This window comes from Rattus norvegicus, chromosome 16 (genome assembly GCF_021556685.1).
Source record: "Rattus norvegicus strain SHRSP/BbbUtx chromosome 16, alternate assembly SHRSP_T2T, whole genome shotgun sequence".
In the NCBI taxonomy this organism is placed as follows: Eukaryota; Metazoa; Chordata; class Mammalia; order Rodentia; family Muridae; genus Rattus; species Rattus norvegicus.
The window spans coordinates 1,496,282-1,516,969 of NC_141549.1; the positions used below are offsets into that span (position 1 = coordinate 1,496,282).

Sequence of the window (20,688 nt, forward strand, 5' to 3'; positions counted from 1 at the left end):
ACGATTACTATGGGGTCATGTGTCATAGGGAGGAAGACATCACACGACAGAAGATCAATATAAATCACCACTGCTGATGTTGGCCCTGATCACTGGCTGAAATGGTAATTTTTTCCACTGTGAAGTTTCCACCTGCCGTACACAGTGGCCGTTTTAAATTTTCTTCACGGTCATACCTCTGAAAATAAACACCCGAAAGATGTTCTCTCACCCCACAGTCTGGAGCGCGGCTCTGCTCCACTGGGAAAGCCCAGGGCTTCCTACAAGAAGTCACTACCAAGAGCGCGGCTCTCACCTGTGGGCGTGGCCACACGCACCCCGCCCCTCCAGAGAGACCCCGCCCCGCTCCGCTCCTGTGGCTCCGCCCCGGGGAGAGTAAGGCGGCCGCGCCCGGAGAGTTTTCCGCCCTGCGGGCTCCTCCTCCGACCGTGCGCAGACACTCTCGGGTCGAGATCCGGAAAGCGAGACTTGGAGGTAGCTGCTATCCGAGCTCAGTGTCCCGGTCCCTGGTGCCAGGTGCGTGAGGGTCCCGTCGGGCGGTCTGTACTTGAGGGGTATTCGCGTGTGGCGTGGGGTGTAATGTTCCTCCGGATGACCAGGCCCGGAGTTGAACGGGATCAGGGCAGGTGAGCCTGGGATCCTGTGGTCCCATGATGTGCGAACTTGGGGTTGGTCAAGGTCTTATCTCAGTGCGTTTCCGGGAGAAGCTTGAGCGGAGCCCAGCCGGCCGAGAACGCTGTCTTGGGGAACTTTGCTCCGGAACTGCAGGGCGCGGGTTCCTGGACCTGCCACCCTGGGTTTATATAAGGCAGGCTCCCAAGCGGTCCAGAGAATGCGCGATTGTGCCAGTTGCCGTGTTGCCTGCCTTCCTTACGGCTTATCCAGCTACGATCTCTCTGCCCCTGCCCCCGCTTCTCGTTCCAGAGACCTAAAGAACTCTTGCTTGGGCTTGGCTCCCCGACTTCCCGTCGGCTCAGGCCAGCCTCCTAAAGTCGTAGAAGGTGGCAAACAGTTCTGGGGGAGAATAGTTAAACTCAAGTTGGGCACATTCTCTCAGGAGATTTCTCTTTCCGCTCGCTAAACAGTAGGTGTCCTTGGAGATTGGGTTTCACGGACCCTACACCTAGAGTGTCAGCCTACCTGTCTGATCCGTTCACTGGACTCATCTAGCTTGCTCCGCGCTCGGTCCTGCCCGTACTATAAAGCTTGCCCCGAGGCAGCCTTATTGAGGAAAAAAAGGCTACAAATGCGGCCCTGGGTTGGGCTGTTCTCTAGTGTAAATTTTGCAGATGACAGTGTGTGTGTGTCATTGTCAAAATGATGACTATTCCTGAAACTGGAGCCTTGCAGGGAAGGGCCAGGTGTCTTGCTCACCCTCGGCTTGCTCCCATTATGTTCCTTTATTATTTCCTTGCTTCAGCCAGTTGTTGGGAATTCCAGGAGGATTAACAGGGCTGGTTCTTCTAGGCCTTGTCTGTGCTTGGTATTCTCTAGCTCCGGAAGCCAGGTGAGCTCTCCCGCAGTCTGTTTCTCTAGCACACTCGCCCACTTTGGATTTCTCCATCTCTCCTGATTTCTGAATCTCGATTTTTCTTCTCCATAAAATGAGGGCACTTATAGTTCCTATTTCATAGACATTGTGAGGATTCTGCGAGTTAATTTTTTGTTCTGTTTTGCTTGTTGTTGCTATTGTTAGTTAATTTTGGGGGAGTTTGTTGTTTGTTTGTTTGTTTGTTTGTTTTGAAACAAGGTTACCTATTTAGCATTGGCTGTCCTGGAACTTGCTTTGTCTGGTCTCAAACTCCAATCTCAGACTCTTACAGACCTCGGCCTCCTGAATGCTGGGATTAAAGGTTTGTGCCACTCGCTCAGCAAGCTGATTTTTTAAAAAGCATTTATATTATTTTTAATTAAGTGTGTGTGTATTCAAATTCCCTGGAGCTGGACTTACAAGTTGTGAGCTTTCTGAGTCTGAAATCTGGTTGTCGGCAAGAGCAGTCTTCACTCTTTTTTTTTTTTTTTTTTTGGTTCTTTTTTTCGGAGCTGGGGACCGAACCCAGGGCCTTGCGCTTCCTAGGTAAGCGCTGCAGTCTTCACTCTTATCCACTGAGTTATCTTTCCAGTCCTATGAGTTCATCTATTTTTACCTTTTTTGTTTGTTTGTTTGTTTGTTTTGTGTGTGTGTGTGTGTGTGTGTGTGTGTGTGTAGCCCTAGGTGTTCTGGAACTCTTTAAGATTCTATTGGCCTCGAACTCAAAGATCTGACTGCCTTTTAAACAAATTTTCTGTTTATAAGTGGTTTTTGTCTTCGTGCATGTCTGTATACCATGTGGGTTCCTGGTGCCCTTGGAAGACAAAGAGGGCACTGGATACCCTTGAACCAGAGTTGCAGACAGTTGTGAACCGCCATATAGTTAGGTACAAGTGCTTTTAACTGCTGAGCCATCACTCAAACCTTGAGCTGCTTTTCTTTTCTTCTTTCCTTTTTCTTTTTTTTTCATATAAGACAGAGTCTCTCAGTGTCGATCTGAGTGTTCTAGAACTCGATTTGTAGGCCAGGCTGTCCTTGAGCTCATAGAGATCCACCCGCCTCTTCCTCCTGAGTGCTGGCATCAAAAGCATGCACCGCCTTACCCAGCATTCCTACTTATTTGTTTACTTATTTATTTTTGAGACAGAGTTTCTCTGTGTAGCCCTGGCTGTTCTGGAATTCACTGTGAGACCAGGTAGGCCTTGAGTGCACAGAGATCTGCCTGCCTTAACTCCCAAATGCTGGCTGGGATCAAGGGTGTGTGCCACCATTGCATGGTACAGGTTGGCCATTGCCGCCTGGCACAAGTTGATGTTTTTAGTGTCTCTGCCATGCTCAGGTACCGAGCAGTTAGACTGGTGGCAACTGCTGACTGCACCTGTGCATGACTGATGAACGGATGATGCTCGGGTTAGCCATAAAGCACACAAGGTGAGGCCTGGTGTCTAAGTAATCAAAAAACCCAACTGCTAGTAGGTAATACAGCAAGAGCAAGAGCATGGGGTGCAGCTGGCTTGAACTGCCCCGCACACACCTCTCTTCCCTCTTTCCCCTGTTTTGTCCTTATTTACAAACCATTCTGGTGTTCTGCTCTCTGGTAGGAGGGCCAGATATGCCCTCTTTAACCTCTCTGTCATTGGCCCAGTTTTCCGGAGAGGCCTTAGAAGGATTTGTATGACCACATATCTAGTCTTTGTGCCTTTGGGGGATGGAGACTTTCTGAATCTTTTTAGGTGCCTATGTGGGTCCTCTTTTTGGTGGTGATGGTGGTCGTGGGTTCAAGATGGTTTCACTGTAGCTCTGGTTGAACTGGAACTCTCTCTATAGACCAGTCTAGCCTCAAACTCACAGAGATAAGTGGGATTGCAGCTTTTTTGTTTCCGGAAGGCCTGAGATGATCTCTTCTAACCTTCCTAGATGCTTTTCTCCCTCTTGAGCCCAAAGCCGTTTCTAGCATTTGGTCCCATGGGGTTAGGAGAGTCTGGGTGTAGCTATACTTCACAGGCATAGCCAAGGGAACGGACGCCAGTTTGTATTAACCTTCTTGATACCCGCTGAGCTCATCCCATCCAGAACATCAAGAATTTGTGAGGTCCCTAGATAGGACAGCTCCGAGACTAAATGGAATCTGGTTTCCTTGGTGGCAGTTGGCATTCATAAGAACAGTTGTTGAACTCTGTTTGGAATGGAACTGTCTAATAACCTCTGAAACCAGTTGGTCAACATCAGACATGTTGACCGTAACTCACAAAAGGTCCCAGGGTCACTTGGCTGGTTGTTATGGGGGAGAAGAGCAGCTATGCAGTGAAATGGTCAGCCTACACTGATAGGAGAAAGAATGGAGCCCCAGGGGTCTGGAGAGATGGCTCAGTGATTAGGAGCATTCACTGCTCTTCTGAAGGTCCTGAGTTCAAATCCCAGCGCCCACATGGCAGCTCACCGCTGTCCGGTGCCACCTTCTGCTGTACAGATTGACATGCAGACAAAGTACTAGTACATAAAATGCATAAATAAATAATCCTTAAAAACAGAATAGGGCAGCTGAACAGTTAGGGGACTGGGGCTGGAGAGTTGGTTCAGTGGTTAAGAGCAGGTATCAGTTACTTTGCTGCTGCTGTGACAAAACACCATGGCCAAGCGTTTGCTAGGCCTTATTCTTTCAGAGGGTTAGAGTCCACAATGGTGGAGCAAAGCCACACAGCAGCAGAAACAGCTGAGAGAACTAACTATGGGTCTTCTGAACCCTCAAAACCTTCCTCTAGTGACACACTTCACCAGCAAGGCCACACCTAATCCTTCCCAGCAGCCACCAACTGGAAATCAGCTGTTCAAATGTATGAGCTTGTGAGGACTGGTCTCCATTCAAATCACCACAGAGCACTTGTTGCTCTCACAGAGCACCCAGGTTTGATTCTAGCACCCGCGTGGCCACTCACCATCGTTTGTAGCATTCAGGGGATCTGACATCTCTTCCGATCTTGAAGGGCCCCAGTCATATAAGTGTGTTCATAGGTAGATGCAGGTGTAGCACCCATAAAGTAATAAAAAAGAATTAGAGAATTAGAGGACAGTTTTCATCTTCCGTCTGATCCGAGACAAACCATATCGCCACATGGTTCCAGTTTTCTGAATGATAAATGGATGCCTCCAGCAGAGTTGACTATGTTTGTGGAAGGGGTTTTGAGATTATTGAGGGAGTGGTGACGATCTCAATATCGTGGGTTTGTTGTTACTAAGGAAGAAGAAAGCTTAAGGTTGGAGCATACCATGGTCAAGGCTGGCTCTGTGATTATTAGTGTTGGCTTTTTGGAGATTGTGCTCCTGAAGGTCCCACTGTCTTAGCAGCAAAGATGAGAGTTGGAGGACTCAGGGACCTGAGCCCTTCAGTGGAGGCTGGCTTGCAAGAGGGGTAAGAACTCAGAGTGTGGGAGAGAAGAAACTGGACGTTGTTTACAGGGAGAACATGAAGCCTGGTGTTCAAAACATCTTAGGGGGAACAGGGTGTGTAACTGGGCAGTGTTAATGAACGAGAGCTTGCTGTCTGTGTCCACCACAAAGGGCACAGGTATTTTTAGTAACTAGGTGACAAGGCATGTTTCTGTTGAGGTCTTTAGTGACTGCCCACTGCTTGTCCAGCCAGTTCCATATGGACAAAAGGAGACCCAGTGTTCCCGGGGATAGCAAGGGCCGCCCCCTCTTTGTGTTCTCAGTCTTGTTAGTAAGAGAATTTAGGAAGGGACTTGGAAGAATGTTCAAGGACAGTTTTGTTAGGTTTGGGAAGAAAAACGCAGGCAAACTGAATCACAGTAGTTGCCAAGAGGAAGGAGATGGAGGAGAGGAAGAGGGAGGGCATGCGTGCTTTAAGCAGGCTGGTTCAAGCCTGGTGGTGGCTACATCCTTAATCCCAGCACTCAGGAGACTGAGGCCGAGGATCGCTGTGAGTGTGAGGCCAGCCTGTGGTCTACAGAGCAAGTTCTAGGATAGCCAGGGCTACACAAAAAAACCCTGTTTGGAAACAAATGAAACAAAATGAAAGAGGAAGAATGAACAAAAGAAAGACAGGTAGACAGACAGAAAGAGAGAAAAAGGAAAGGAAAAAAGGAAACCAGCAGGTAGGCTTAGTAATAGGGGTCAGCAAATAGCTCCATGGCGGACAGGCAGCCACATGGCCGAAGGGGAGAGGAAAAGGGTGAGGCAGCCCAGAGTGTCTGGAAGAGCATGCCCAGGCTTTGTGTAATATCTGAAAGAAAAGGAGACTGGGTGGGCGGGGGTGGGGAGGGGAAGTTGTGTTTCCCTGAGTAATGCAGAAAAATAGGCTGTCACTTTGTTACAGGCTGGAAGCTCTGAGGGACTGCATGGGACTAAGGATGCCATTCCACTAAGGGAATTCCTCCAATCTCCTAATCATGACAAGGTTAATTAACATTCTGCAGGTGTGGCCTCTTGGCCAGGTGACTGACAGGCCCAGCTCATTTAACTCTTAGAGAGGAACCTGTAGTATGCAGGATTCTAATCTTTGGAGCAGATCTAAATGTCATGTGTCTGCCCAGAGCCATGACCTGAGGGAGAGCTTTTCCTTAACAGGCTCCCCCCCAGAGCCCTGATAGCCATCTGCAGTGGACTCCAAGCCCACCAGACACTAGCTTTACCCTGTGTGTGTCCCATGAGACTGGATGAGGACCCAGTTTGGAACGTGGAGAAGGTCATGAACTTTGTTTACCCTCTTGTTTCATTTCAGGAGTTGTTCGTTGGAGACTAAGTGGGGCGGAGTCAGGCAGGACTGAGGAATCGTCTGGGCTAGACAGGCAATTTTGTCTAGGCTGTATTTATAGTTGAAGTCAAGGGCATGGTGATTTAAAGAACTCTCTGGAATAGCTGAGTAAAGGAAAGTGAGCAGTAGAAGAGAAGATAGATAGATAGATAGATAGATAGATAGATAGATAGATAGATAGATACATACATACATACATAGACCGACCGACCAATGGGAGATAGATAGATAGCCCGACCGATGTGTGATTGATAGATAGATAGATAGATAGATAGATAGACAGACAGACAGACCGATGGGTGGTAGATAGCCTGATCGATGGGTGATAGATAGATAGATACATACATACATACATACATATATACATACATACATAGACATACAGATAGACAGACCAATGGGTGATAAATAAATAGATAGACAGACAGATAGACAGACTAATGGGTGATAGACAGACTAATGGGTGATTGATAGATAGACTAATGGGTGATTGATAGACAGACAGACAGAACAATGGGTGATGATAGATAGATAGATAGATAGATAGATAGATAGATAGATAGATAGATAATAGATAGATAGAAGACAGACAGACCGACCGATGGGTGATAGATAGATGACCGACAGACAGGCAGGCAGGAGATAGTCACAGGGGCCAGGGTCATCTTGCTGCAGTACACTAGAGGAGCCCTCACAGCGTTGTTTCGACAGCAAGGGACATCTGGAAAAAAACCTCAAGAGAGCAACTGAAAGGAAGGCAGGCTGAGATAGCGAGCGCAGGCCCTGTTTCCTTGGCTCCCCCTCTGCCACCTGCACAGAGTGGGTGCTGATGGCCACAGCCTCTGTACCTCATCCTGCAACTTCTATGTATGACTTGTTTTCCAGGTCAGCAGCTGTGGAATGTTCTCAGTGCATAATTACCATAATTTATTCAGTCTTTTCCTCACTCCTGGGTAATGAGTTCTTTTCCTGTTTTTATTGACTTAAAGCAGAGTTGTGGCAAAGAAACTGTCTCCTTTGAATGCTCCAGAATGTATTTATTTAGGAAGTGTTGATGTTTTTAATGCTTTTAAGTTCTCTAAATCAAGAAATAGGATTCTAGCCGCTTTCTTCAGTAGTGTGTGTGTGTGTGTGTGTGTGTGTGTGTGTGTGTGTGTGTGTGTGTTTGAATTTGTTCAGGGGGCATTAATTTTAACTTTTATCTATTCCTTCTCACTTTTAGTTCACTCTGAGCTCTGTCTTTAAAAACCCTGCCTCAGTCACTGTTGACTTTGGATATAATGCGATCGGATGGGTTTCCACACTGTCTTAGTTACCGTTTGGTGCTGTGAAGAGACACCACGACCATGGCAACTCTTACAAAGGAAAGGATTTGATTGGGGCTGCTCTGATCCAGGGACTATTTAGGAAAACCATCCTGAGTTTCCAAGTTGGTAGTGTCACGAGAGGTTGACTGCTTCAAGCTGGGTCCTGGTTTTAGAGGGCTTTGCAAAAGACAGCAGACGTCTCAGACTGCATGAGGTCCTCCTCGTGGCTGGCTGCACAGTGTTAAAAGTGTACCTTCAAATTCAATATGACTTCTTCTTATCCCAGAGAGATGTATCGAATCTGTAAAACTGATTCTGGTGCCATGGACCAGTAATCGCAGTGTTCTGGAGGCTGAGGCAGGAGGTTCATGAGTTCAGGACCAACGTGGACTGTATGTGAAGCCTAGGTTATATCGTGAGTCCTTATTTAAAAAAAAAAAAAAAAAAAAAGCAACAGACCACATAATTCTCACTGTAGTTTATCTAAGTCAAGCTCCATTTGTCCTTGGCAATGGTTCTGGCTTTTATGAACTTGGTGTACATGTTTTGAGTTAACAGGTTTTTCAGGCCTGCTTTGTGGATTGTATTGTGTGATCTTTGGTGTTCAGGTCTATATTACTATGTTTTAGAAATAACCAAGAGGTGGGATAATGTCTTTTCTTACAGTCCTAAAATTTATAAAAAACACATTTTACAAAACAGCAGGACCCAGACGTTTAGAGGCATTGTCCTCTGACAGACTTCACCCTGTGCCCTTCAAGCTAGCCATTGGTGGGACAGTAGGGTCTTGCTTCTCAGCCTGCTGATGGCTGTGGTTGCCCCTACCCCAGTGTCCCAGTGGTCCTTGTCCTTATGACAGCCAGGCTTTTGGGAAAAGTAGGTAAAACAAGACTTACCTGTAAACTATAGGGACTTGGGGGTCTTAGTCTGAAGCTAGGTAGCAAATAAAGAGAAGTCGAGGGGTTGGGGATTTAGCTCAGTGATAAAGCGCTTGCCTAGGAAGCGCAAGGCCCTGGGTTCGGTCCCCAGCTCCGGGGGGGGGGGGGGGGGGGGGGGGAAGAACAAAAAAAAAAAAAAAAAAAGTCGATTCAGCTCGGTGGCTGGCAGCTGTTGGCTGCATTACAGTATGGCAGACTAGGAAGGAGAAGGAAGTAAGGACGAGGCCGCTGATGTTTTAATAACCAGTTTCCACATCTCCCACTTCCTAAAGCTCTGTCACTTCTCAGTGCCACTGCTCAAAGCGTCAGGCTTCCTCCAAGTGGGCCTTTAGGAGACAAACCATAGCAGACCTGTACCAGCACCATGGCAGGAAATCCCCCCCCAACACACACAGATACACACACACACACACACACACACACACACACACACACAGATACACACACACACACAGATACACACACACACAGATACACACACACAGATACACACACACAGATACACACACACACACAGATACACACACACACACACAGATACACACACACACACACACACACACACACACACACACACACACACAGAGCTTGGGTCCCCTTCCTATGGGTCCAGGGATATGTGGCCAGCTCTGACTTTCCTGGACACATCTCCTTTCTCATCTGAGACAACAAGGTGGGTTTTCTCCGTCCTTTGGAGTTGTCAGCGCAGTTAATACATGAGAGCATAGAGGGACAGGTGGGCAGAAGACTGCTGTGGAGTCTTTGTGCTCTTTTCTTTCTCGGCACTGCACTGCACTGCACTGCACTGCACTGCACTGCACTGGGCTGGAGCCTGGCTTGCTTGCTCTTACTGTTTCTAAGGCCTGTGTTTTCAGCCAGAGACAAACAACTGAACAGATAGCTGGAAAGTTCTTGGTTTGCTGGGGCAGGATTATGAAAAAGTCTTCAAGGTTGTTGGTGGGTGTGTGTGTGTGTGTGTGTGTGTGTGTGTGTGTGTGTGTGTGTGTATCTGTGCCATGCTCAGCTGGAGATTTAAAGGGTGACGTCAGATTTGTCCTCTGCCACTCTACTTTGTCTTGGAGACAGTGTCTCTCACTGCCTCTGGAACTTCGCAGTGTGTCTAGACTGAATGACCCAAACCCCAGTGATCCTAGGGTCTCCACCACTCTCCAAGTGCTAGGATTGTTGTCATGTCCCACCACACCTGGCATTTTACGTGGGTGCTGGGGATTTGAACTCAGGTCCTCGTGCTCACAAAGCAAAGCCCTTTATCTGTTGTGTTGTCTTGGCTGTTTGTTACACATGGAGGTTGTCTTTTTGTTTCTTGCTAGATCCATTTAGTGTCTCATCACCACCCTGTCCCTGCTGTTAGGATTTGGGCTCATTCCTTTATCAAGGAGAACTTACCTTTGCCTCTCTTTCAGACATCAGAAGCTAAGTTTTTACCATGGGTAGTCCAGGCACCAGACTCCTAACATTACATCACTTAAGGTATTTTTTTTTTTTTCCCGGAGCTGGGGACCGAACCCAGGGCCTTGCACTTCCTAGGTAAGCGCTCTACCACTGAGCTAAATCCCCAGCCCCTCACTTAAGGTATTTTTTTAAGGCTGTGTTTTTCACACCTGGACATGTGTAAGGCTTGCTGAGCCACAGTTCTCGACCATAGGTGCTGACCAGAGCGTGTGTGTGTGTGTGTGTGTGTGTGTGTGTGTGTGTCTGTGGATCTGTGTGTGCATTGTGTCTGTGCATCTCTGTGTGTGTGTGTCTGTGGATCTGTGTGTGCATTGTGTCTGCATCTCTGTGTGTGTGTGTGTGTATCTGTGGATCTGTGTGTGCATTGTGTCTGTGCGTCTGTGTGTGTGTGTGCATTGTGTGTGTGCATCTGTGTGTATGTGTGTGTGTGTGCATCTGTGTGTGCATTGTGTCTGTGCATCTCTGTGTGTGTGTGTATCTGTGTGTGCATTGTGTCTGTGTGTCTGTGCGTCTGTGTGTGTGTGTGCATCTGTGCGTCTGTGTGTGTGTGTGTATCTGTGTGTGCATTGTGTCTGTGCGTCTGTGTGTGTGTGTGTGTGTGTGTGTGTGTGTGTGTGTGTGTGTGTGTGTTTTAATTTTGGCAGGTGGCCAGGATGTGCTAAGGATCTAGTCACAGGGTCACACGTGGGTGATGCTCTCTGTGCTTCCTTCACCCCTGTGGTCCAGATGAGCCTAGTGCAGTCCTCACTGGCAGGCAGTGCTGAACTGATGGAGAGGCTTGGAACATGGTTCTTGGGGTGGCCATGTGCCGGGTTATAGTGAGTGTTCTGTTCCTAAAAGCAAGACAGGACAGATGGTTCGGGGGGGTAACAGTCGGAAGGTTTGGGAACACCACCCACTTCTCTCCTTAGTTGAAAATTAAGATGTTTCTCCTCCTGCCGTTGTCTGAGCTGGCATTTCACAGGTTGGGGAGTGGGAACTGAGCCATATGTAATAGCTGCCAGAAGCCATCAGGGCATACAGTAGGGCATCTCTCTCCCTGGGGGTTGGGGAACATGCTGGCAGGCCTCTACTCCTTCATCCCCTTCTTAGAGCCCTAGCTTGTTAACTCATGCTGAGACCCACCATGAGATCTTCCAGCCCCCATGCAACCCACCAAGTGGCTCCCAAGACCCAGCTTTGGGATGGAGAGTCCTTGCTGTCACCTTCTCCCAAGTTGCTTTCTTTAACCCTAAATATGACATGTAGGGCACTCTTGTCATAGCAACAGCCCTGTATGGGGCTGAGCTGAGGCCGATGGTTCCTCTCGATTCTCACGTTCACAAGGGATGAGATCTGTGGCTACCCACTCTGGCCTCTGTGCTGTCATTCTTAGCTCCCTGGAACAGATGATGCTCTGGGTATGACTCAGTTTACGTGGGAGTTGTTGGGAAGGTCACCATCAGCATCTCAGATTGGTCTTCTCAGGCTCACGTCTCTCAGCATCACCTCCAGCCTGATGTGAATGCGATGGAGTCGGAGTGCCCAGTGCCAGCTCAGGCTGAGATGCACTGGACAAGAAGTCAGGAGATACGGCTTCGGGCCTTGACCTGTCCAGGGCCAGCCTTGAGAACTCAGGCTGGTCTCTCCTGCTCCCTGGGCCGCTGACTCAAATGATCTCAGGAATGGCGCAAGTCTGGAGCAACCCAAATGCCACTGGGGCTTGGCTTTTTATTTCTAAGAAGGCTCTTTGGGGCTTGTTCCCTCAGGCTCCACACCTCGGTGAGGCTCTAGGGATTGATGTGGCTGCACTCCTGCCAGCTTTGCCCAGGATTTCTCTAGGTTGGGCTGCCCCGGAGACCGTCTCAGATGGTGGCGTCAGCCACGCTGCCTGGAGAATGACTGATGTCGACTCTGCTATTTTTAATCCTGGTGGGCGGGTGGGGAGCCAAATGCCTGCCTCCACCTTCAGTGGGCTTTTGTGTAGTGTATGAGAAAATGGAGTCAGGGTTGGTGACTGCTGCCCCCAGGGCTCTCTGGCTTGTGTCAGTCATTGAATGGCCCCCATGACCCACTTAGGGAAGGTTAGTGCCCGTGATCGCTGGGTGTGGGAGAGCCAAGATGTCCGTACATCCTCTTGTACCATTTAGGGTCCCGCTTATGATGGAAGGGAGAAGGGAACCTTCTAGATGGGTACTGCTTGTCCCCCAAATTCTGGAGTCTGCCAGCCAGGGTGAGGAGAGATGAGTCAGGAACTTTTGGTCCAAGCAGGATGCAGTTGTGTCGAATATCCCAGTGCCAACTCTGCTGTGCCCTGGTGGGAAGCGGCAAGGAGGAGAGGCTATCTGATGGTCTGGAGAGCCAGTGCAAGTGCTCCTGGCACAGCCCCTTGACCTCTGAGCCCCGTTCCCTGGTGTATAAAACAGGGGGTGGTAGTGTGCTATGCATCCATGAGGTCGCTGGGGAGGTTGGTGAGCTGTTCAGTGAGGAAATGCCTATCCGAGGAACTAGAAGAAAGGGTTGGACATAGAGCATTCTAGGCTGAGAGCTGGGAGAGTTCCAGAAGGAGCCATCACTATGAGTAGGAAGGACACCCATGAAAGGGGCAGGGCCTCATGTGGCCCCAGGAAGTTGTCTGGCCATTTGTCTAAGATGGAAATTGTCAAGTTTGGATGAACGAAGGACATAACATTTCCTGGCTTCTTCCTGTGACACGCATACCTGGGGGTGTCCTTTGGACCTCCTGTCCTTGTGCTGTTCCTCAGTGGCTCAGTGTAATCCCTGAGTCCAGAATGCCAGCCTCAGAGGGCCAGGACCTGATAGAGAATCTTACTCTTGGTGGAGCTGTGTGTCCTCCAGGGACGTCCTTTTCGTTTCTGGCAGGGCAACTGTCCTTAGCACTACAGAAGACTCAACTGCTAAGGGATATTCAAACCCCAAGGCTGCTAGGTTGGGCTGGACCTTGGTGTTTTCCAGGTCAGAAGGCACTGAACATCCAGCGCAGATAAATGGCTGATGAACACCCAACAGTGATTGGATCAGGGCCCCTGCTGCCTTAGGCCTTGATCTCAGCCTCCTGAGCTGTCTTCTTTGCTGGGGCAAGAGGGTGTAGAGGTGCCTTCCAGAGGAGAGATATGGTCTCTAAGAACTTAGCAGAGGGCTCAGCCCCTCTTGTTCCATTCCTGAGAAGGTTGAGGTCCTAGATTCCCTCTGCACCCCTTCTGTTTCTCCAGGGAATTAATTTTGAACTCAGAATCTTCCTGATGGTGGCAGCAATACTTCATGAAGCCCAGGCTTCCTGGAGAGGTGGGGTTGAGGAACCCCAGGGAGTCTGTGTCCTGCCTCCTGTTGTGGGGAGTCTAGCCCTAATGGACATCCTCTTCCATTTGCAGTAGGGCAGAAGCAGATGTAACTAATCCCTGCTTTCACCTCCATGGACCCTTGTGGGCTGGGGGTGGGGTGGGGTGGTGCTCCCGGAAGCCATATTGCATGATAACATTGGCATAAAGTAAGATGTTTTATGTTCTTTCCTTAAGCGGACTCCTACAATCCTGTACACTTCATGCTCCACAAACTTCTGTCTATGCCTGTAAATGTTGATAAACAAAAAACTCAGGGACAGGAGAGAGAGAGAGAGAGAGAGAGAGAGAGAGAGAGAGAGAGAACGAACAAATGGTGCTTCAGCTTTTAGCTAAGAAGTGTTTCTCTTTCAGAGATTAGTTGAGTACTGCAGCTCGATTGTGCTGATAATCTTTCATTTTTTAGTTAGGTGTCAGGGTCCCTGCCCTATGTAGTAGCACTTTGCGTAGCCGCATTATAAAACACATAGTTTACCAAATTGGGGAAGATCAACCTTATTGATCTGAAGGGCTTGTAATGAAACCAGCTGTTTTCCCCACACACCCTCCCCTTTGTCTGTACAGGTGACTGTCTTTAATATCTTTATTTAAATGATAGGTTTACAGTTCTGTTTGTTAATTTGTCAATTATTTGAGACATTATTTACTGACATGCTGCTTGGACAGATAAGGAATCCATACACATCACTTATCAGTATTTAATTCTTGCAAAACTACGACTGTAACAGGTGCTGCTCAGTCCTGCCCCAGGTGACCCATATGGTTACACGTGCAGGCCTACCAGGTGACTTCCTGTTCTTTGGTGAGTCATTCCTCCCTTGGCCTTGAGTTTTTCCCGTACGATTGCTCTGAGCTGGACAAGTTGTTCTCCAAGTCTGTCACTCGGTTATTATCTTGGGACTTCCTTCTAAAAGTTTGTGTTAGATTCCCTTTGCGTTTAGGGGAGGTAGGATGTTTTTTGTTTTTTGTGGAAGTCTGTGGTATCCAGTTGATAGGTGGTTGATTTAGCTGGCCTTAGGAATGAAAAGTTGAAAACAAGTTTCTCCTGGTCGAAGGGAGGAGCTGTTGTCTTCTGGTTCCCAGCAGGAGTTGAGGAGTCCAGTGTCATGCCATCCTCCCCTGAAGAACCTTGACTCCTTTCTTTTCCTCAAAGCCTGTAGTATTGTCTCTCTGCCCCTGAGATGTCAAGTGTCTGGTGGGTGAACTTTGCTGATGGTGTCTTTTCAGGCTTCAGATTGCCAATAGGTGGTCCTTTCAGCTCATGCTGTCTGCTCAGATGTTAGCGTTATTATTTCTTCTTCTTCTTCTTCTTCTTCTTCTTCTTCTTCTTCTTCTTCTTCTTCTTCTTCTTCTTCTTCTTCTTCTTCTTCTTCTCCTCCTCCTCCTCCTCCTCCTCCTCCTCCTCCTCCTCCTCATTCTTCTCCTTCTTCTTCTCCTCCTCCTCCTCCTCATTCTTCTCCTCCTTCTTCTCCTTCTCCTCCTCTTCCTCATCCTCCTCTTCCTCCTCCTTCTCTTCCTCCTCCTCCTCCTTCTTGTTTGTCATCATTGTCATCCTCATCCTCATCTGGGGTTGTGTGGTGTACAAGTGTGCATGTGCCTATGTGTGTACAGAAGCCAGAAGAGGATACTGAGTGTCCTCCTCCATCACTCTCTTCCTGGTCCCTTGAGGAATCTCCAGGGATCCACCTGCCTCCCCAGCACTCAAACTGAGCATATTCCACTACACCTGGCTTTAAATGTTAGTGCTGGGGATTAAACACTGGTCTTCATGCTTCCGCATAAGCACTCCGTTGGCTAAAGCCTCTCTCTAGCTGCTCTCTCTTTGCTTGCTTGTATTTTCAGGTAAGATCTTACGTAGCAAAGGCTGGCCTCAGACTCGTTATTAACCTAGGCCCTTGACCTCCAGGGGGCCCTAGACCCCCTGCCTCTGCTACTGGGTGCTGGGATTACAGGCGGGGCTCACAACCCCCAGCTTTTGTGCCTCTTTTTTCTCAAGGTTTTTTCCTTGGCTCACTTGTCTAACTTTTCTGTTGGATGATAGGGTTGTCTGTTTTTCAGTCCCTTAACACACACATTTCATTTGCTGCTGATCTATTCACACACACACACACACACACACACACACACACACACACACACACACACACACACGTCTTCCCTTTCCCAGTTTCTAAGACACTTCACTGCTTTGTGATTGTCCCGTGTGTGCAGTGTTTCTCTTCCGGTTTGACTTATGAATAGATTTTCTCTGTGTCTCTGACCGTATTGGTTGTATTCCCCCCGCTGCTTCTCATCAATGGCTCTCTCCCCTCAGAGCCTCCTTTTAGTTTCTCCTGTTCTTATTGGAGATGTTTTTAGTGTGCTGTGGTCCCGTGTTGTCTGTTTAACAAACAGTGCTGAGTCCTTGGGCGTGGCTTGGGTGTCGGGCGTGGCTTGGGTGTCGGGCATGGCTCTACACCACTTCTTTTCCCTGGGCAAAAATCATCCTCTGTCTCGCCGGTCTTCTGCACCGCATCTGCCTTTGGCTCAGGCATTGAGCCTCCCTCGAACTCTTACTCTTTTTTTTTTTTTTTTTTTTTTTTTATTTTCTCCCTCCCGAACTCTTACTCTTTTACAGCCTTTGATAAAAGGAAGCGTCCAGGTGAAGCGGGTCCCTCGGGAGCCGGGAACCTGTGCTGGCGCCACGCCCTTTGCTTCATAGTACTTGGTAAGGAGGCAAGAAGTCCGGGGCTGGTCCCTTGCTGTGTCATGGTGGCAAGCCACTTCCTCCTCGGTTGTCAGTTTCTCCATACGTAAGCGGGAAGGAGAGGTGTGCTGGATAGGAGGAGTAAACCGGTTCACAACTCTTAGGGCTGCCCTTGGCTTACCAGCTGGGCAGCATGCTCTGTTACCTGCACGCATCAACCAGGTGCTTAGCTCCCCTCCCCAAAGCAGTTTGCACTGCTGGCTGGGTGTGTTGCCTGGCCACCGAGAACCCAGCTCTTACTGTGGTGACTCATGGTGACCATGGTGACTGTGTTGACCTATAATACAAGTGAGCAAGCCTTATCTGAGCTCCTTCTCCAGGGCAGGGGGCAGTGCCCTTTGGTTTTCATTGTAGAAATGATTTGTTGTGGTGTCAGGGATTTGGTGTTTCTCTTGTCAAAGAGGCTGGCTAGACTATATGGGCTGGTGGTGGTCGACCTCCGCCAAGAAGGGGTCTGGAGGAAGGGAGAGGTGGCTGCCGTGTAGGTTCATCTGAACTTTTCTCGTCATTCCAAGTTTACTATGCCTATTTAACCCATCTTCTCATTTCCCTCCTGCCCTAGCCTCTGAGGCAGCTATGCCTTTCTGTCTTAGGGTGGAATCAGGCAGCATTAACCATTCTGTGACTGCCTTATTTCACTTAACATGCTGGGTTCATTGTGCATGACGTAGCACAACGTCAGGATGCCCCGTTTTCAGAGTGAGCGGCTGGATTTCTTTATCTGTGACACACACTTGAGTTGTTCCCTTTGGACTTGGCCTTGCGGATCATGCTGCTAGCTGAGAGAGGTCTTGCTTTTGCTTGCTGGGCCCTGTGGCCGTTCTGTGTTTGGTTTGCTTTTTAGGAGCCTTTGCTGTTCTCTACAGTAGCTGGCCTTATCACCTCATAGCTTGTCTAGCAGTTTAATTTCACAGTCTAGTCTTATAACTGTCAAGGAGGAACTCCCAAGGTGTTTACAGGGCTGTGCCTTAACTGGGGCTGGGGGGGGGGGGGGAGGTGATCTGTTTGCTTGGTGTCTCTGGTGCTGGCGGCCCTCCCAGTCTCTGTGGCCCATTTCTCTGTGGGTGGAGACACTGTTTCCTTCACTGGCGATTTTACTTTTCCACAGAGGGAAAGAGTTTTCACTTTCAAGGGTGCCTGCAGTTGGATTGGTCTCACGTGGGTAATCCAGAATCACACCATGTTCGTGTAGTGTTTGTCACATTGGACTGGCTCTTTGCCATAGGAGGCAACATTCTCGGGCTCTGGAGCATTGGAGCTGAAGACTGTATCTAGGATAGCTTTGGATAACTACCTTGTCTCAGTCTTTGGAGTACCCTTTTCTCCCACTCCTTTGATTGACCGATGGTGTTCTAATGTCCTTTGATCCCTGATGGCCAATCAGCCCTCTCACCACCATATGGGTCAGCTCTTGGTAATCAGGTGCACACACAAGTTTGATGAGCTCAAGAATTTTAATCCTTTTACTCCTTGTCTGTCTGTCATAGCCTGTCTTCTGTGGCTACTTGGACTAAGGGAGTTGGTGGTCTTAGCCTATTCAGCTTGGCTCCCACTGGAGCAAGGGGTCAAACACAGCTCCCCTTAGTTCTGTCTCTCTTGAGTTATTGGAAGGATGACATGGCACAGAGGCAGTAAGTGGGCATGGCAGGACTTAGAGCATCTCAAGCCCAAAGGGAATTGGGAAAAACCCAGTTGGGCCATACCAGGGCTGGAGAGACCAGACATGTTGAGGGGCTTTTAGATATTGCTGTTGGTCCACAATGCTGAGCCCATGACCCTTTGACTGTGCTCTGTAGATGGTCCTAGTAGACACTGTTTCAGACTTGGAGAATGGTGACACAAAAGAACAGACCTGCACTCCCATGATTGTACTCAAAACCACAACCTAATCTCTCCCTCTCCCCCGTCCCTGTCCCTGTCCCTCTCCCTCTCCCTCTCCCTTTCCCTCTCTTTCTCTCTTGGTAAGGCCAGAGGCTAGTGTCAGACCTACCTGCTGGAGCTCTAACTAGCTGGTTCCAGTGCTCTTAACTGCTTGAGCTGTCCTTCCAGCCTCACATATGTGTCTCTGTAAGATTGCCTCGGTCTGTTTGAACAGTTGTAATGGAACCTTATGAACGGGAGAGGCTTAGACAGCAGAAGTGTGTTGCTCACAGTTCTAGAAGCTGGAAGGCACACATCAGGTGTCAGTGTCTGCTAAGGGGCCAGTTCTGGCATTGTAGCCACTTCTCACTGTATGCTTATGTAGTGGTTTCTTTCTGTTCATGAGAGCTCTACTACTGTGACGCAGCCACCGCAGTGCCCTGCCTTCTAACTGTTCTCACTGGGGCTTGGGATTATAATGGGGTCCATCTGGGAGACAGGTGCATTCTGCTGCTGCCTGAGGCAGTCAGCTAAAAAGACCGGAAGGATGGCTTCAGAGGCTCCTGCATGGGCTGCCGTTTTGTGCTTGTGGTTAGGTTGCTCATCACAGTGCACTGCCCTGTGTGGTTGCAGCTTGCTTACCCCATGGTAGCCAAGGTGCAAAGAGGAAAGGCTCACTTCCTAGTGTCTCCTTCATGGACGTTTATCTGGTGGCCTAGGACCTGCAAGCTGACCCCCATCCCCAAAGGTTCCACTGCCTACCAGTAATGCCCCAGGGGCTTGGGACTCAGCCTCCAACAGCACGGGCCTTTGAGAGCCTTTTAGACCCATAGATAGCACTGCCCTTGCTAGTCTCTCTTTCACACTATCCCAACCTCACCCCTACCCCTTTGCCTTGTCAGGCCATTCTCTGACTGGTTCCTCCCAGCCCCCTCAGGTCTCATTTACCAAATGCCCCAGGGTCCTCTGGGACCTCCCCGACTCAGTTTGCTGTTTTATATTGGGACAACCCAACAAATGAAGGGTAAAATGATATGATGAGAGCATACTGTTTAATAGAGGTGGGAAACTGAGGCACAGAAAGGTTAAATAACCTGTCTGGGACCACCCAGGGAGTAGGAACAAACCCCGCTTGGATTTGAACTTGAGCAGTCTGCCTTCCAAGTTTGTGTTCATCCTGCTGTCCTACGTTGCCATTAAGAAAATGGAGCTTAGCTGGGTGTGGTGGCCCATGCTTTCAGTCCCAGCATTTGGGAGGCAGAGGCAGGTGGATCTCTGGGAGTTTGAGGCCAGCCTGGCTGGTCTACAAAGTGAATTTCAGGACAGCTAGGGCTACACAGAGAAACCCTATCTTGAAAAAACAAAACAAAAAAGGAAGAGGCAGGAGAGATGGCTCAGGGTTAAGAGCACTGACTGCTCTTCCAGAGGTCCTGAGTTCAATTCCCAGCAACCACATGGTGGCTCACAACCATCTGTAATGGGATCTGATGCCCTCTTCTGGTGTGTTTGAAGACAGCTACAGTGTACTCATATTTCAAAACAAAACAAAACAAAAAACCTATAAACCAAGACAAAAAAGGAAGAAGGAGCTTGCTTGGTGTTCGCTGGATGTAGAAACCAGAGGTGTGTGCCAATTCCTGACTCCGTGCTATTCTGTCACAGGACCATGTGAAGCTCAGCCTCTGAGATACTGTTACCAAGTCAGTAGGTTCTGCCTAGAAGTATGGTGTTGTGACGAAAGTCCTGGGATTCCAAGCCAGAAGGCCAGGGTTTGAGTCCCGCCTCCACCGTTCACTGCTGCACCTACCTCATGTCTCATGCTGTTCAAAGGCTGTTGGTTTTAGGCTTGTGTTAGGGTTGTTGTTGATAAATGGTGACGGTTAGCTTGGCCCAATAAGTAGAGTTGATTTGAGGGTAGAGTTAAACAAGGGCTTCTTTGTGACATGGCTTTTCTGTGCTTTCCTGAGCTGGGAGACATCAGAGAGAACACTTAACCATATGTCCTATTTTGTAAGATTTGTAGATGTCGGGGTTGGGGATTTAGCTCAGTGGTAGAGCGCTTGCCTAGGAAGCACAAGGCCTTGGGTTCGGTCCCCAGCTCCGAAAAAAAGAACAAAAAAAAAAAATTGTAGATGTCTCTCTGTTCTCTCTCTGACTACCTTGGCAGTGTGTACAGTGCCGTTGGGAGTTGGTGACCACAGTGCAGGCAGCACTGAACTGTGTGTACATTGTGCTGCTTGCTTCTGCCTGGTGACCCCAGCCATGTTGGGGTTCAGGTTAAGCCTAACTAGGACTGTAGGGGACAGTGGAGGACAGACACCCAAGAGTAGAGACAATAGTGAAATTGGACAGGCTGGTTCTTGTGAGGGAGACTTGGATCCCATGTTTTTCTAGCTTCCTATGACTGTGTGTGGCTGCCCCCAGAGGTGATGGGTGTCCTGCTATATAATGTGGTATGAAAAAATACATAGCTGGGGCCTTATTGTTCTCCCAGGAGCCAGGACTGGCCCTCACCTACTATGTGCAGGCCAAACATCACTTGCTCCTATGGGTCAGCAGTTTTCCAACTGTGGGTCAAGACTATCGATTGGGAAAATACCTATTTCCGATGGTCTTAGGAACTGAGACACTGCTCAGTAGCAGAACTACAGTTATGAAATAGCAACGAAAATAAATGTGTGGTTGAAGGTTCCTAAGACCATCAGAAATCTGTGTTTTCCAATG

General features: G+C 48.8%; 1 protein-coding gene across 7 annotated transcripts in view; it reads left to right on the plus strand.

Annotated features, from left to right (window-relative positions):
• The first annotated feature begins 404 nt into the window (after window positions 1–404).
• The window catches only part of Anxa11 (annexin A11), a 44,914-nt gene continuing 24,630 nt past the window's right edge, over window positions 405–20,688 (plus strand). The window contains exons 1-2 of one of the 7 annotated variants that reach the window (XM_087587589.1): window positions 1,423–1,507; window positions 15,976–16,065. Coding sequence is in view for 1 of the 7 variants with exons in the window: in XM_087587588.1 (XP_087443714.1) it covers window positions 14,118–14,160; window positions 15,976–16,065 (133 nt within the window). In the remaining 6 variants the exon portion in view is untranslated. Of the gene's footprint in view, window positions 517–1,422; window positions 1,508–14,091; window positions 14,161–14,208; window positions 14,305–14,414; window positions 14,554–15,817; window positions 16,066–20,688 lie in introns of those variants that run through there. The other 6 variants (XM_087587588.1, XM_087587590.1, XM_087587591.1 and 3 more) reach the window with 6 other exon arrangements.